Source organism: Chenopodium quinoa, unplaced genomic scaffold, assembly GCF_001683475.1.
Source record: "Chenopodium quinoa cultivar QQ74 unplaced genomic scaffold, ASM168347v1, whole genome shotgun sequence".
Classification (NCBI taxonomy): Eukaryota; Viridiplantae; Streptophyta; class Magnoliopsida; order Caryophyllales; family Amaranthaceae; genus Chenopodium; species Chenopodium quinoa.
Genome location: NW_018743397.1, coordinates 252540 through 270394, shown reverse-complemented (window position 1 = coordinate 270394; position 17855 = coordinate 252540). Strand labels below are relative to the sequence as shown.

Sequence of the window (17855 nt, the reverse complement as noted above, 5' to 3'; positions counted from 1 at the left end):
TGATTTTCATTCCTTGTTTGATATCGTTGGATAAAACTGTTGTTTTTTGGTTTTTTGTGTACAAAATAAACAATTGTGGCTGTTTTGTCCTGTATTTATGTTGGGTATGGTTGTTGATTGTACTTGTTGAGTTGAATTTGTTGATTTCGTATTGGCATTGTTGGTGATTGTGGTTATAAATTGGGGGTGTTGCCTCGTGTGCTTATGTTGGTTGAAATTGTTGGTTTGGGTAAGGGAAATTTGTTGTTGTTTTGTTATATTAGGCACTTGACTTGAGTTCATTGCCTGTCTGTTGTTTGGTTATATTGTGAGCATGAATTTTGGTTGTGATTTTAAGTTGGGATCACTTTGGTTTTTTGTTACTGCCTCTGAGTTGCTTGGCTTGTGTGGTTTTATTTACAACATGGTATATGAATAGGCTGTTGTGGGTTGGTTATTGTTGATATGAGTCTGTAGTGATGCAACTTGGAGATGTTTTGATGTATGGTTGATGACCTTAATAGTGGTGATTTAGCCTTTGGAATACTCTGGTTTGATGTGTGTTGATGTTGTTGCCTATGAGTCCCCACAGTTTCAGTGAGTCCCTCTCATTGGTATTTTGTGATGATGCATTGAGTCCCTCTACCCACATTGCATCATAGTTGTAGGTTTTCCAAATGATGAAGGGACTCTTATAACTTGAGCCCATTACTTAAGGGAGCTCCAACATCTTCTAACAGAGGATGTTGTTGAGGTGCCTGTTAATGGTGGCTAATATGGTTAAACCAATCCCATATGATGGAAAAAAAAGACAATAACCATGTCATTCTTTAAACACAATGTTTACTTGTTAATGCTATGATTTGATTTGCCCAAAAAATTGTAGATTGTACATAATTCCATTTCATTAATAACTACCTACTAAGACTGCCTACCTACTCTATTTAACAAAATACACCTAACCATTACAAAACAAACAAAAACTTAGTTTTCAAGTTAATGGTTATGTGCGGCAGTCTTTGGTCTTCTGACTTGGTTGCTGATGAGTCCTTCATTTACAAAAAATTACTTGTTGTCTTGTTCATTTACAAAAATTTGCATGTTCTTACTTGCTTATGTGAACCTCAATCTGCATCTACTTCCATATCTTCACTTTCTGGTTGAGGTCCTGTGGTTGGAACAAAGAGGGTGTTGAGATATTGCACTGTGTCTGCAATTAGTGTCTTGTCTACCTTCAAAATGTCCTCCAAAGTCCCTTGCCTGTCTTGCCTTGCTTTTCCCATGTGTGGTGGATTGAAGTTGTTCCCACCTTGTTTTTCCAACACCTTAATCATGCAAGCCTGTAGTGTGATCCAAGTGTACCTATTTAGTATTGGATCAAACAACTCAAATGCCTCTGCCACTTTCTCAATTAGCTCATCAATATTTGTTGGGAATGACTGGTATTGTATGGATTGAATTGCCTTGAACAAACCTAGGTCCAACACATTAACGTCTCTTGGGCAGGTTGGAAAACAAATTGAATGTTAAACCCATTAGCTTGTGTTGCTGCCAAAAACTCTTCATCTCTTGGTACTTGATATGGCCTAGCATTATCCCATTGTATGATAATATTCTTTGATAATTGTGCTGGCCATTGTGCATGAATTGTTGGGATGATTTTGTCTAAAATCATGTGCCTGATAGCTTCTTTGTTCACATTCTGAATTGCTTTAGTCTCCATTGTGCCTGCTTCTCTGTTTTTGCTTTTCTTTTTTGCCCTCTCATGTTTCACAAAAGGGAACAAACCATACTTCCCTGAGTGTATAAGAGTCCCATCTGCAGCATAAAGTGGTTTGCCCACCATTCCCATGAACATTGCCTTTATCTTAAACCTTTTAGACTGTTGTGCTCTGTATGGGACCTCTTCATTTGGGGTTAGATAGAAAGTCCTTGTCTCTGGGTTTAGGTAGAACCACTTCTCATCAATGTGTATGTGATGTTGCATATCCATAATTGTAGGGTCCCCCTCACTTGGAATTGGATGAATGTGTTGCAAAACCCACTTCAGCCTTGCAACTTTGTGATTTTCTGATGATGCTGGGTGATTACTTGCTGACACTGCCCTAAGTCTGCCCCTTTTCTTTAACCTGTGTATCACCATATGATTGACATGTAGAGCAACACTATAACTTATGTTTGTGGTTCTCTTGTAAAGTGGGATAGACATAAGCCACTCATCAGAGTTTTCAAATGGCTTGCGACCAGTTTTCCCTAACTTTTTGGTTCTGACATCCACTACTTCTCCCAGTTGCATGTGTTGTTTAATTACTTTTAGCAGAATGTCATCAACAATCTGCCTTTTCTCTTCAATGTTTAATTCTCTGTTGCTCCTCCCAAATAATTGTTGCTGATTTGTTGCTCTGTATCTGTTTCTGATTCTGCTGATGAGATGTCTTCATGTTGTTGCTGCTGAGTTGCCTCTTGAGTTTTTGACCCGGAAGAACTGGAATTCTCTTCCATCACCAAATCCTGCTCCATGAGCAGTTGATTTATGTTGAAAAAATCATCCAACATTTCTGCCATGAGTCCCTTTTTTTTTTTTTTTTTTTTTCAGATTTGATGGTAGGTGATGAAGTGGAGGTGACTTGCCTTTTTTTGGGAGCTTTCAATGGAGCCTAATTCGTGTAAAAATTCACTAATGCTGCTACTACTAACACAACAATTAGGAATTAGGACTAATTTCAGATTATGGTTTTTGTAATTTTCAAACAGTTGGTGTAATTCTGGGTTGTATCCTCTAACTTCTGATTTTGAAGAATTCTAATTCCCCCCCCCCCCAAAAAAAACCCTCATGTGTTTGAATGAGGATCTTGAATGAAACAGGTACTCCTTTTTATAAGGAGTTTTTGATTGGTAAAATTGTTGCTTTTGCTGCCTTTTGAATTTTTTTTGAATTGCTTTTAAAATTTCTGAATTTTTTGGGGGGAAAATGAAAATTTTGGAGGCTAAAAAAATTGCCTCCCAAAAAAACCACTCCCTTTACGTGAATAAGAGAAGGAAAAAAGAGGGAAAATAACAACAAGGCCACATGGCCTCCACTAAAAAAGGGACCACCTTTTTTTCCCTCCCTTTTTTACTCCACTAATCACATGCACTTTACTTTAACTTACTCCCTTTAAAACTATTGCCTAGGAGTTCGTTCTTCCTTAGTTTGTTGCGAGTATAACGTTACGGAGGGAGTACTATATTTTTTTTTTTTTTGGTGGATGAGGGGGTAGATGAAATGGGTTTTATGGATAATTAAGCTTTTTTTAGGTAAAAGAAAATTATATTCAGTAAAAGATTACAAGTACTCCCTCTGTTCCACAATGATGTTCTTGTTTGGAATCTTTGACTTTTTAAAGAAAGAGATAATCTTCTAAATTTCTTTTAATCTATAAGAATAAATATAATCATGTGTGATCTAGTTTGATTCGTCTTGGCGAGTAGATAATTAATATCTAACTTTTATAATTTTTGCTAGTGTGAGATTAAAGATATTTACGGTTATAGTTGGGTAGAAATTTGCATCGATTTACGAAATAGGAACATCATTCTGGAACGGAGGGAATAATATTCAATATTTTATGCACAAATAACCCTTGATATTTCTAATTATTACTCCGTAATTTTTTTGGAAGAAAATTTCTAATAATTATTTAGAAAATTATAAAAAGTTGATATATTGAAATTGTTTATCAAAACGAATTTATCAGATCTCATATATAATTGTATTTCTAATCGAAAGATAAAGTGAGGGGTTAAAAATGAAAGATAAAGGAAAAAAATTGCCTAGTAGAAGACATGACATTTTTTTTTCTCCTTCATGCATATATATGAGGGATGACAATATAGAATAAATAATTATTTTCTTTTCTTTAGAAAATGGCCAAACCTATCCTTTTATATTTACTTTTGTTTATTTTAACCATTCAAACACACTTCATTTTTTTTATTACAAGTTAAAGCGTATATATTAACACTTGACAGTTGTAATGAAGAAAATGTACATATGACCAATTAAAGTTAGAATACCAAAGAACTCTATGAAATTAAACATGTACATTTCATTAATAATCATTAAATCCAACTTCTAGAGTTCTAGTAATTATAATTCCCTTGTAGTCCATATACTTCCCTTCATTTGGCTTCTTGGAGCCTTTAAATCATATCACTAACCCCCTTTGGAGAAATCTATTTACACTTAAAAAAAAATCTAATAAAAAAAACGCACAACATCAATATCTTTGGAAAGAATCTAAGAATTAAATAGATAGAATAACTTGAATGCCTAAAAGACGGGGCAACCATCCACTACAATCCCTTTAGCCGTAGGGCATTGAGCCAACGGGCATATCATATCATCTGAACGGTTCCCCCACCAGTCAAGGCTAATATTGCTAACATATTGCAAGCTAAAGAAGAGAAGAATCGTCATAAAAGTTGTTCCTGCATCAAGACCTCCTGAAAGGATGTAATTGTAGCGTTCCCACATCTTTGGGCGATACCTGAAAACAACATACCCTGAAAGGAAGCCAACAATGATCCAGCTAGTGAAGTTAACCGCGCTAGCAGGTGGCATCATCATGGTTGCACCCAAAATAACAGGCATATTAATGAGTCCTATCCACTTTTGCTTCGGGAATGCCTTCAGAGCAAGCCAAACTAGGCAAGGTGCCAAGGCTCCTGCTAGGAAGAACCAATTCATGTGCGAGTAGCACCCAAGGTCTCCAAAGATCCTACGCGGACCCACCAGTCCCCATATCACCGAAGCAGAAAAGAAGGTCCTGTCAAAGGAGCAGGTCCATGGACTGTCAGGTGGCAATTGTGACGGGTCACAGATGTGAGGGATTGACTCCATCATCCACCATGCTGTTCCGGTGTAGACTGCTACTGATACTAATCCTCCCACAATCTGAAACAATAATAGGCGCCTGTTAGCATTAATCCAAGGACAAGAATCCATGATTCTGCTCAATATTATTACCCAAATTGTTTAATTTTTCATTACAACCACCTATTGCTTCATCATTTTGACTATATATAAATTTAATACTTAAAGATAGAGTAGTGAAAACTGATAATTAGCTCAAGTTAAACAAAATGAAAGTTTAACATAGGATTAAGGTAAATAAAGGGAACAAACCTGAGCCATAAACATAGCTTTAGGTGGAATCTTCATGTAATGACCGAGCTTGAAGTCCCCAATAAAGAAAAGGGCTTGACTCATACTAATGTAGCCATACACCTTGAACAACATATTAGCAACAGGTCTCCCTGGATACAAGTATCCAATAATGTATTCTGTGATGATATTCAAACCTGGTTGCTGTTATGATAAAGGAACAACAGACAACGTTAAGGCTTTAGAGCAAATAGTCGCGATGATCATTGTTGAAGCATAATGGTTTTGATGATGAGGAACTTGAACTAAAAGCAAACTCAACTAATAAAGATTCTCTAGTGTGTGATCAGTCTAGGTGAATTTTGATCTTGGTGATTCTGAAACTAAGAAGACATGAAGAAAATCTTTATTGAAGAAGTTAAACAAATCAGAGGAAGAGTTCTCTAACAAGAACTAAGTTCCCTAACAGGAACGTTCCCTAACAGGAACTTGAAGACAAGCAGTTTAAGTTCTTTGGTGGAACTTGATATGCTTGGAGCCCAAGTAATCTACCTTATCAAAGTACGGCGCAACAATAATAGTTAAGGTTTTATCTTAGAAATTATTGTTAATATGTTAAGTAGGTTAGTGCACAAAATTTATTAGAAACGTGATATGTTTGCTTGGTAAATAAAATAAATATGGAAAATAATAAAAGATAGATTTTAGGAAAAGATTTTCTAAAAAGATTATTTTCTCTAAAGTCGGTTTGTTAAAAAGATAAGTCTTCTTAATAAATATCTTTTTAAACTTATTTTCGGAAAAGATTTTGTTCCACTTGATTTTCTAAAACCGCGTTTAAAAGATAAGTTAAGTTAACATATTTATCTTTTAGAAAACCTACTTTCTATACAAGTGTTACTTGTATAAATAGTAGAGAGCAAAACGGTTTAGGTTTTTGTGAGTTTATGTGTGGAGAAATCACAGTGCTATAATTGAGTAAGTTTACCAAGCTTTTAACTTGTCATATTAGTTTCGGATTTCGTGCATTGCTTACCTATCATACTTGGTGTCTTATATTTGTATTGGTTGGGTTATTTGGGTGAATTTATAGTTTGCATCACATACAGTTTTGTGTTGGCTTCTAGGTGAGGTTGTGAGTTTTGTACTGGGGTGGTACGAGTAGTGGTACTTTGGTAGTACGTGTAGTACTTTGGTGGTACGAGTGAATCTAAGTGTGGTGCTTAGATTGGGTAGGATAGGGTCCTATCAAGTAGCAAGTCCAGTAAGGAACTTGTGAAATAAAGGTCTGTTTCTAATAAGTTGTAACTTGGTGTTTGCCCTATTATAGTGAAGTGTTTTGTGTTTGAAATCCCTAAGGTAGGGTCGAGGTTTTACTTCCAGTTGGGCCCTGGAAGGTTTCCTCGTAAAATCTGTGTGTTTTATTAAGTTCCTATACGCATTGTTTATTTATCCGCAAAAAAGTAGTCATTAGGAACTCGATACAATTCACCCCCCTCTTGTATTAATCGTCTCAACTAACAATTGGTATCAGAGCAAGGTACTCTCGTGTAAGCGAATAACTTTGCTAAGTAAGTTCCTGGAGAGATGAATTACAAGGAGAAACTTGAAGAAGGGTATTCTACCCAACGTCCACCCATGTTCAATGGTAAGTTTTACACCTACTAGAAGAACATGATGGAGATCTTTATTAAGGTGGTGATTTTGAAATAACCATAACCAATGAAAAGAAAGAGGTAGTTCCTAAACCTATTTCTGATTATGATAAAGAAGATTATCATAAACTTGAACTCAATGCTTTAGCAATAAAGTATTTGCACTGTGGACTTGGACCTCATGAACATAATCATATCATGAAATGCAAGTCTGCTAAACAGATTTGGGATCTACTAAAAGTAACTGATGAAGGTACAAATGAGGTAAAACGTTATAAGATTGATTCGTTGATGTCAAGATATGAAAGGTTTGAAATGCAATCAAAGGAAACTATAGAGGAAATGTTTACTAGGTTCAATGATATTATTAATGAACTGAATTCCCTTGGCAGACACATTCCTATTGATGAACAGGCTAGGAAGATCTTGAGGAGTCTACCACAAGATGAACGATGGAGATCATAGGTTACTGCCATGCAGGAAGCTAAGGACTTCACAAAGTTCAATATGGAACAACTAGCTGGATCATTGATGACTCATGAACTACATCTGAGTTCCAACTCTGAAAGTTCCAAAAACAAGAGTCTTGCTCTTAAGGATCAAGACTCAGAGGAATCAGAAGCCGATGAAGAGGAAATGGCAATGCTAGTTAGAAAGTTCAAAAGGATGATGAACTACAAGAAATTTGATAGGAACAAGAAATCTGCGAGTTCCAGAAACACAACTTGCTTCAAGTGTGGCTCGAAAGATCACTTCATTAAAGACTGTCTATTACAGATGGTGAGAAAGGAAAGACAAAGGGCAAGGAGCAATCCAAAAAGTCAAGAGTCTATAAACCTTACTTCACCAAGGACAACGTGAAGAAAGCCATGTTGGCTGCTTGGGGAGATTCGGATTCAGAGGAAGAGGAAGACCAACCTCCAGAAGAAATTGCCCATCTGATGGCAAAAATTGATGAAAAGACAAAGCTGAAAGAGCTAGAATCTGAGGTATGGTTTTCTACAAAAAGAACTTAGACATTTCACTAAAGAAAACCTAATATTGGCTGTTTTAGAAATTCAAGAAGAACTTAAAGAATTGCATAAAGCTAAACAGAAAAGTAATGAAGCTTTGGTTACTTTTAAAGAAAACAATGAGTGGGTTGATAATTTAAAATTTGATATTCAATATAGATTCTTTAGTCTGTTTGAAGATAATAATTATTTAAAAGAAACTATAAACAGGTTGAAACATGATAACATAATGTTAAATGTGGAACGATCCTTGATGAAACTCTGTCTTAATGCTCCTGATTCTGAAGTTCCTCCACTTGCTCAATATCCGAATTTTGAAAAACTAAAATCTGATTTGGAAGATATAAAAGCGGATAAGGCAAGACTTGAGGGGGAACTTGAGAAAGCTAGGAAAGGCAAACAACCTGTAGAATACAGAGTTCCAGATTGGATCACCAAAGCTCAAACCAAAAGAACAGAAGGTTTGGGTTTCAAAAGGAAGTTCCAAAAGGAAAAGAAGTATGTTGACCTTCCCAGTAGTATAGTTTGTTATTTCTGTGGAAATACTGGACACAAACAAGTTAAGTGTCCTAAGAAAGAAAAGAGTACACAGAAAAATGAAAAACATGTACAACAGATTTGGATCGAAAAGAATAAACCTACTGTTGTTATACAGGAACCCAAGGAAACCTGGGTTCCTGAACCTAATGTTTGATTTCTCATGCAGGTTCCAGTGAGAGGGAACAACACTTGGTACCTCGACAGTGGTTGTTCTAAGCATATGACTGGAGACAAATCTAGATTTCTCTCACTGAATGCCTACTATGGGGGAACTGTGACCTTTGGTGATAACAAGACAAGAGATATAGTTGCTATTGGCAAGGTAGGAAGGTCAAGTTCCCATGCTATTGATAATGTATTTTTGGTCGAGGGTGGAACATCATCTTTAGAAGGAACTCGTAAAGGAAACACATATGTTGTTGATCTTAACGAAGTTCCTAATAGTAGTTTAACATGTCTTAGTGTCATTGAGAATGATCCTTTACTGTGGCACAAGAGATTTGGACATGCAAGCTTTACTTTACTTGATAAATTGAGATCTAAGGAATTAGTGGAAGGACTTCCATGTATTAAGTTCCTGTATGACAAAGTGTGTGATGCTTGTGTCAAAGGAAAACAGACTCGAGTTTCTTTTAAGTCCAAGAAAATGGTAAGTACCAAAAGACCTTTGGAACTTGTTCATATGGATCTATGTGGTCCTGTGAGAGAAGTGGTAAGAGATATGTTATGGTTATTGTTGATGACTTTTCAAGGTTTACTTGGGTTTTCTTTCTTGTTTGTAAAGATGAAACGTTTGATGAATTTGTAGCTTTTGTAAAGAAAGAACAGAGAAGAACAGGAAATCCATTGATACACCTCAGATCAGATCATGGTATTGAATTTGAAAATTCAAAATTTAATGAATTTTGCACTGAGCATGGAATGGATCACAACTTCTCTGCCCCAAGGACTCCTCAACAAAATGGAGTGGTGGAACGCAAGAACAGAAGCCTTGAAGACATGGCTAGAACAATGCTAATCTCAAGTGGGTTGCCTAGGAACTTCTGGGCAGAAGCAGTGAACACATCATGCTATATTCTTAACAGAGTATCAGTTAGAGCCATCACCAACAAAACTCCTTATGAGTTGATCAAAGGGAGAAAACCCAATATTTCTTACTTTAGATCTTTTGGTTGTAAATGTTTTGTTCATAACAATGGTAAAAGGAACTTGGGAAAGTTTGATGAACGTAGTGATGAGGTTGTATTCTTAGGATATGCCTCTAATAGTAAAGCATATAGAGTTTACAATAAAAGGACAATGTGTGTTGAGGAATATGTACATATTATATTTGATGAAATTGAACAATATCTAAATGATGTACAGGAGTGTGATAATGATTTCGAAATTGGACTTGTACGCAAGACAGATCCAGATGAAAAATCAACATCATTGCAAAAGCAGCAAGTTGAAATTGCTGAGCAAACGAATCAGGAAGCAAATGAAGAACCAGAAATGGAGAATGCACCAGGAACTCCTTCTCAAGAACAGAATCAAAATCAGAATGAGGAAAATCCTGTTGAATTTCCAACTGAGGTTCAAGAACAAGTTCCTACAGAAGAACCAGTCAACAATGATCAGGAAATATTGTATCCAGTGAAGGACTTTACACCTAAGAGATGGAAACATCAGAAGTCCATCCTGTAGATGCAATCATGAGTGATATTACAAAAGGAACTCAGACCAGATCTCAGCTTAGGAACTTCTGTGCATTCTATGCATTACTTTCTTCTATGGAACCTAAGAATTATGTTGAAGCTTTAACTGACGCAGACTGGATTAATGCTATGCAAGCTGAACTAAATGAGTTTGAAAGAAATAAAGTATGGCATTTGGAACCTAGACCCAAAGATAAGAAGACAATAGGTTTAAAGTGGGTGTTTAGGAACAAGCTGGATGAGCATGGTATTATTGTTAGAAATAAAGCAAGACTGGTTGTACAAGGTTTCAATCAACCAGAAGGAATAGACTATGAAGAAACATTTTCTCCAGTAGCTAGGTTAGAGGCTATTCGTTTACTTATTGCTTTTGCTGCTTATATGGGATTCACGTTGTTCCAGATGGATGTAAAATGTGCATTTCTTAATGGTCTTCTAAACGAAGAAGTTTATGTGGAACAACCCCCTGGATTTGAAAATCCAGAGTTCCCAAACCATGTCTACAAGCTTGACAAAGCTCTCTATGGGCTAAAGCAAGCTCCTAGAGCATGGTATGAAAGATTGTCAAAGTTCCTATTACAAAATGGTTTTAAACGTGGCAAAATAGATAAAACTTTGTTTTTAAAATCAAATGGAACTGACATATTAGTTGTACAAATTTATGTTGATGATATTTTGTTTGGTGCAACTAATGAATCTTTGTGCAAGTATTTTGCTGACCTTATGAGTGGAGAATTTAAATGAGCATGATGGGAGAATTAAATTTCTTCCTTGGACTGCAAATAAAGCAATCTGATAGAGGAATCATGATCCATAAACAAAAGTATGTCAAGGAACTGATCAAGAAATACAAACTTGAAAATGCTAAGACAAATGATACTCCAATGGGTATTGCAACCAGATTGGATGATGATCCATGAGGTATGATAGGATCTTTACTTTACTTAACTACTAGTAGACCTGACATATCTTTCAGTGTAGGTTTGTGTGCCAGGTTCCAAGCAAATCCAAAAGAGTCTCACCTGAAAGCAGTAAAGAGAATCCTTATATACCTAAAAGGAACTGATGACTTGTGTCTCTTCTATCCTATAAGTGACTCATTTAATTTACATGGCTTTACTGATGCTGACTATGCAGGTGATTTGGTAAATAGGAAAAGCACTTCAGGTATGGTATAGTTTTTAGGACCTTGTTTAGTTTCTTGGGGTTCCAAGAAGCAGAATACAGTTGCTTTATCTACAGCTGAAGCTGAATACGTGGCAGCAGCAGCATGTTGTTCACAAGTACTCTGGATAAAACAACATGTTAGAGATTTTGGTCTTATTTTTTAATGTGTACCTATCTACTGTGATAACACAAGTGCTATATGTATTTCTAAAGATCCAGTACAGCACTCTAAGATAAAACACATCCACATTAGGCATCAATTTCTAAAAGATAATGTGGAGCAAGGGAATATTAAATTGGAATTTTGTAATACGGAATATCAACTTGCAGATATTTTGACCAAACCCTTGAACAGAGAAAGATTTGAGAAATTGAGACTGGAACTTGGAATGATCAAGCTGAAATAATTGCTTTTGAAGTTCCTAGATATGGCAAAGTCGAAAATAATGGGAATAGAGCAAAAGAGCATTTAACACAATTTTGGTGTGCTAAGCATAGCTGAAGTGTCACCGTTGCTGACTACCAAAGGTAAGTTCATTAAATTGCTTAACTGTGTAAGTTATTAAATATATACATTGCACATATGTAAAAAGCGTGTTCCAATTGTGTATTTATAGAAAGTGTCTTTTAAATTAAATGAATTTGAAAAGAAAAGTTTTTGGGAAAATTCATCGAGTAATTTCAAAATTGGAAAAATTAATTGAATTTGTTTAATTAATGACTGAATAGTGAAATCCCTTAAAATCCTTCACACCGCTTCATTAATTATAAAAGACTGATTTCACCCACCTCTTTCACCTCACTGTCAAATCAATTAACCCCTTCTTAGTAAAAACCCTCTTGAACTTTAAATCCTTCCCTAAAACAACAATGGTGATCATTGCTGAAATTGTCTCATCAGAAAACTCTCAACACTCCGAAAACACCATTCAAGAAGAAACATCTCCTTTAGCCATGGTGAACTACAAATCATCTTCTACCTCAAACAAAACTCCTGAAAACCCTAAAAACCCATCTCCGAAACCTAAAGAAGTAGACAATAAGTATGTTCAAGGAGAATCTTCTGTCTCAAGTATTCTTCAACGGCTAAAAGAGTGGAAAGAGAAAAAACAAAGTGAGAAGTCTCTTGAAGAGCAAATCGAAGAAGTTGACGAGTTGGCTCAAGGAAAAAATTCAGAAGAGACAAAAGAGGAGGACGAAGAAGAAGAAGAGATGAATGAGGGAGAAGAAGATAAAGAAGATCAGAACAATTCAGAAAAGGAAGAATCTGAAAAGGAAGATGAAGAAGAGAAGGTAACTGATGAAACCGAACTTGAGTCACATGCAGGGAGGTATGTTGTAGGACATCACATTGATTTAGTTTGGTGTAGGAAAGCAAGATTTTTAGAATTTCTTGATTTAATTAAGTTCCAAGGCTGGGAATTCTTGCTGTCAAGAGTCTCAGCAAATTATCTGTACCCTGTTGCTATGAATGAGTTTTGTCAAAACTTTCAAGAAAAATTAGGGGTAATTTCGAGTGTAGTTGATGGGGTCAAAATTGAATTAAATATTGAAACCCTAGGTAAAATTCTGAAAACACCTACTGAGGGTTATGAGTCATATATCAAAGGAAAGGCCAGTGTAAAAGTAGGTAACTATTTGACATGTGACATTGTTGAAGCCCTAGGTGGTCAAAGGGGGAAGAAGGTCATGAGTCACAATGATCTGAGTCCCTTGAACAAATTGTTGTTTAACCTTGTGAAGAAAACCATTGTGCCTAGAACTGCTAAGAAAGGGGAAGCATGTCTGAGCAGCTTGTAAGGAAGAGCAGGAGGATTTCTGCCAGTACTGTTCCTCAAACAAGCATGGAACAACCACTGGAGTTGGATGTAGAGGAAAGTATCCTCAATGGGCAAGTTGCAGAATTGGTGGACATGATGGAAAGGGTTGAGAATCAGGTAAAGAATTCTGCTAGAAAACTTCAGATGCTGACCCTTGAAAAGCTGGTGCAGAAGCAGGGGAAGGAGTTAAAAGAACTCAAGGATGCTGAACAAGACAAGGAACTTCAAGAGCAAAAGAAGTTTCTGCAAGAACTGAACAAGGCTCTACAGGAACAAAAGGAGGAGTTCCTTGTGAAACTCAAGAGTCTTGAAGAGAATCTGGAAGCTTCTGCACAACAGACAAAGGAGGACTACAAGAAAATTCTGGAGTTTCTTGAAATCGAGCCTATCCTATTCCTTTTCGATCTATATTCAGCCTAGCCTATTTTCTCTATTTCAGTCATGAACAACTTTAATTTCTGTTTTAGTGTTTGAACAATTATTTTTTATTGTAAATTTTCTAAAATTGTTCAACTGGATGATATATCTTTTGGTTTTTAATGACTATTTGGAACTTTGTTTATACTTGTGTGTTTATGTATGTACTGAACTCTTATGCAGAAAAGTAGAATTTGCTTGAGGTAGCTTAGCAGCGCTGCCTTTAGTTTCCCGCACTCGATGAATTGCTTGTGGGGCTGTGGCTAGATGCTTAATAACTTGAAAAACAGGACTTTTTGATAATGCCAAAAGGGGGAAAAGAAGAAGCAAACTTAGAGGCTAAAGTTGTTCTGGGTTCTAGTTAATAAAGTATTAGAAATTTCTCTTATATGATGCTGAAGTAGTTTAGTCTATTTTAGCTTATTCTGTTTTATTTATTTTTGCTTATTTTTTTCTTTCTCTCTTAGTTTATTTTTATTTGTTTTGTTTCTACGAGTGTTTAATTTTCTTTTCAATAAAAAAAAAATATCAAAAATACGACCTTCTATTTTGTTTAACTTGTTTTAGAGTTTGCTTAAGTTTGTCATCATCAAAAAGGGGGAAATTGTTGAAGCATAATGGTTTTGATGATGAGGAACTTGAACTAAAAGCAAACTCAACTAATAAAGATTCTCTAGTGTGTGATCAGTCTAGGTGAAGTTTGATCTTGGTAATTCTGAAACTAAGAAGACATGAAGAAGATCTTTATTGAAGAAGTTAAACAAATCAGAGGAAGAGTTCTCTAACAAGAACTAAGTTCCCTAACAGGAACTTGAAGACAAGCAGTTTAAGTTCTTTAGAGGAACTTGATATGCTTGGAGCCCAAGTAATCTACCTAATCAAAGTACGGCGCAGCAATAATAGTTAAGGTTTTATCTTAGAAATTATTGTTAATATGTTAAGTAGGTTAGTGCACGAAATTTATTAAAAACGTGATAAGTTTGCTTGGTAAATAAAATAAATATGGAAAATAATAAAAGATAAATTTTAGGAAAAGATTTTCTAAAAAGATTATTTTCTCTAAAGTCGGTTTGTTAAAAAGATAAGTCTTCTGAATAAATATCTTTTTAAACTTATTTTCGGAAAAGATTTTGTTCCACTTGATTTGCTAAAACCGCGTTTAAAAGATAAGTTAAGTTAACATATTTATCTTTTAGAAAACCTACTTTCTATACGAGTGTTACTTGTATAAATAGTAGAGAGAAAAATGGTTTAGGTTTTTGTGAGTTTACGTGTGGAGAAATCACAGTGCTATAATTGAGTAAGTTTACCAAGCTTCTAACTTGTCATATTAGCTTCGGATTTCGTGCATTGCTTACCTATCAAAGTTGGTGTCTTATATTTGTATTGGTTGGGTTATTTGGGTGAATTTATAGTTTGCATTACATACACTTTTGTGTTGGCTTCTAGAAAAGGATGTGAGCTTTGTACTGGGGTGGTACGAGTAGTGGTACTTTGGTAGTACGTGTAGTACTTTGGTGGTACGAGTAAATCTAAATGTGGTGCTTAGATTGGGTAGGATAGGGTCCTATCAAGTAGCAAGTCCAGTGAGGAACTTGTGAAATAAAGGTATGTTTCTAATAGGTTGTAACTTGGTGTTTGCCTTATTATAGTGAAGTGTTTTGTGTTTGAAATTCCTAAGGTAGGGTCGAGGTTTTACTTCCAGTTGGGCCCTGGAAGGTTCACTCGTAAAATCTGTGTGTTTTATTAAGTTCCTATACGCATTGTTTATTTATCCGCAAAAGTAGTCATTAAGAACTCGATACAATTCACCCCCCTCTTGTATTAATCGTCTCAACTAACAATCATGCTACATTTTTGAAGGTAAAGAAAGAGTTTACAAGTCAATGTACCTGATTTGTTGTGGCTTGAATAATGCCTACAGGGAGGGTGAAGAAGAAAGCAAGCGCAGAAGCAAGCAAGACACCCCACCATGGCAATTGGAGTGACTCCTTGTAGTATTCGCAAGTAAACAGGGTCAAAGCAAGGTTAAGAACTAAAAGGACATGAAACCACCAATTTGGTACTTGTCCATAGACCTTCATCAGCTTCGTGTGTATGTCCACCTTCTTTGATGCTCCGAAAGCTCCCTTGACTTGTCCCCATATCTCTCTGTATGATCAGCAAAGAGTTAACCCAAAAACAGTACTAAAATCACCTATGAAAAGCGTTTGTACAACATGATTCAATCATATATACCTTCCATTGAAGATTAGGACATGGACAATGGTTGCAGAAAGTGCGGCAAACCCAAGGCCATACGTCACAGCAAAGAAAGTGCTAAGATATAGAGGACCATTTGTGGCATACGCAGCCTTATCCAATGTAAAATGTGGGGAAACGATGCTTTTGATATCATACTTGGTTCCATTAACCATGAAAAGACTGAGAAAATCTAGGGAAGTTCTTTGCCTTGAGCACGTCAAACCAATAACAAAATGGTATTATCGCATACATCATGATAATAAATCCTGCAGCTACATTGGCAGTAGCAAACCAAGGGCTAGCCAGAGGACTCCCTAGGTACGAGGAAATCGTAGTCCAATCTACAGCAAATGAGCCAATTCCAAGGGCCTGAGTTCCCGAACCCAACTGATTTACCAGAACAGATTTAGGAGCAATCCAACAGAGCCAAGAAAAACTAGTGGTCATAATGAACAGGTAAGTGGGTAGCACACAATAAGCAGCAGCACAACATAGAATAATGAGGAAGGCCTGTGTTCGGGACATGCCTCCTTTCGCCCTTGTTTCCTTCTCATGTAGAGCCCTGCAATCACAATCGAAAATTTCCCACAATTCATTAAATGCCTCAATGAAGAAAATACATTTGTATCGATTGAATCACATCTTTTTCAAATTCTACAAACTAGCTAGTATCAGAAGTTTCACCTGAATATTGAGACTTGAACCAGATTGCTAGGCCACCACATCTCTGCTGGCTCGACGAGATACTTCCGGAATAGACCAGCCCATCCAAAACCCAATAGCTACACATTGCACCAAATTACATCACTTTTTTGTTTGCTAAATTCAGTATTTAATCTACACATACATAATCATCTTAATTCCTATTGTTAGAAAATCAAGTCTAGTTACAAGGATATATAAAACAACTGCACCATTAACAAAAAAAATAAATCTTGAAATTACAATGAGGTATTGATCAAATCATTTTAAAAATAAATGCATAAAATCTGGGCCTTAATTAAGATTAGTAAAAAATAAAAAACCTCGCAAATTAAAAACAATCAAATAAAATAACACGAACGAAAACTTAAAGGAGATTATTAACCTGAGTGGTGAGCATAACAAGAACAGCAGGAAGAAGGGTGAGCTTCCTCTTATAAAAAAGCTTAACAGCACTCAATATATGGGTGGCGTAAACACTTCCGGCACCGAATTAGCGAAAATAGTGATCAAAACATGTTCTTTAACATTAAAAGGACCAGGGTTTAACGTAAACTGTAACCTAGTACCTTGAAAGAACACCCTCTTTGTGATTGTCTTAGCCATAAGATGTCCTAGAGGAACAACAGCAATCTGGGCCGAAATCGACGTAATAATCATGGGATTTTGTCTATACCACATGAACTGATTAACAAATGACAACAAAATACATGCACCTAAACCAAGAACCCACATTCTAAACGTTAAAACAGGCATGTTTGGATCGTCTGTTTTAGGCACGGTTAAATTAACTTGTGGTATTGAACATTCTTCATCCGTATCGCCTTTTTTCATTGTTGAATCTATTGATTCTGGAACAATTTCTTCCCCTAAACCACCCATATTATTATTATGAATAATATGGATGTAAATTCTAAATTTTGTGTAACAAAGTTACAAAAAAATTTGATGCATGGCACAAAAACAATGAAGATTCTATTTAATTTATCGGATTATAAAGATGAGATTCCTAGTTTTGGTGGGATTAACGAGAGATTCTTCGAATCAGAAATCGATACTAATTGAATCAAGATAAAATTACGTATGTAATATTATCGTTATATTAGAAAGATTTTTTTTTGAAGAAATTATTGGAAGGATATTGGAGGTGGGTAGTTGGAGGTTTATAATACAACCTAATTCTCACGAAATTCTTGGAGATATGTTTAAATAATAGCTGTAAAAAATAAATAAAAATCTGGGTTTTTTTTTTTCTGTTGTTATTTATATTTATGGGGGTTTGGAATTTTGGATAGGGTTGAGGTAAGAAATCATAAAAATTGTATGGTTACTTGGTTAGACTTAGAAGTAGGATGGAAAAAAATCATGGATATATTAAACCATTTTTAGAAGATTTCCTACCATAATTGTTGCACTAGTAATAGTATAGCTGTAATACTTTAACCAACCAATAGCAAAATAGCTCATATTTACAG

The 17855-nt window shown here is 35.7% G+C and overlaps 2 protein-coding genes across 2 annotated transcripts; both read right to left on the bottom strand.

Moving 5' to 3' along the window:
- Nucleotides 1–1103: 1103 nt before the first annotated feature.
- Nucleotides 1104–2275, bottom strand: LOC110738910. Its single transcript, XM_021919371.1, has 2 exons — nucleotides 1473–2275; nucleotides 1104–1341 (listed from the first exon to the last, which is right to left on the bottom strand). The coding sequence occupies exons 1-2, from the start codon at nucleotides 2273–2275 to the stop codon at nucleotides 1104–1106; spliced, it is 1041 nt and encodes a 346-aa protein (XP_021775063.1).
- A 1772-nt stretch (nucleotides 2276–4047) lies between these two features.
- Nucleotides 4048–17238, bottom strand: LOC110738859 (oligopeptide transporter 6-like). The gene is given in 8 exon segments (XM_021919298.1): nucleotides 4048–4915; nucleotides 5147–5329; nucleotides 15327–15585; nucleotides 15673–15861; nucleotides 15863–16240; nucleotides 16363–16460; nucleotides 16766–16872; nucleotides 16875–17238. Coding segments are annotated over 8 exon segments (2178 nt in total). The 5' UTR covers nucleotides 17215–17238; the 3' UTR covers nucleotides 4048–4291.
- Nucleotides 17239–17855: the final 617 nt, after the last annotated feature.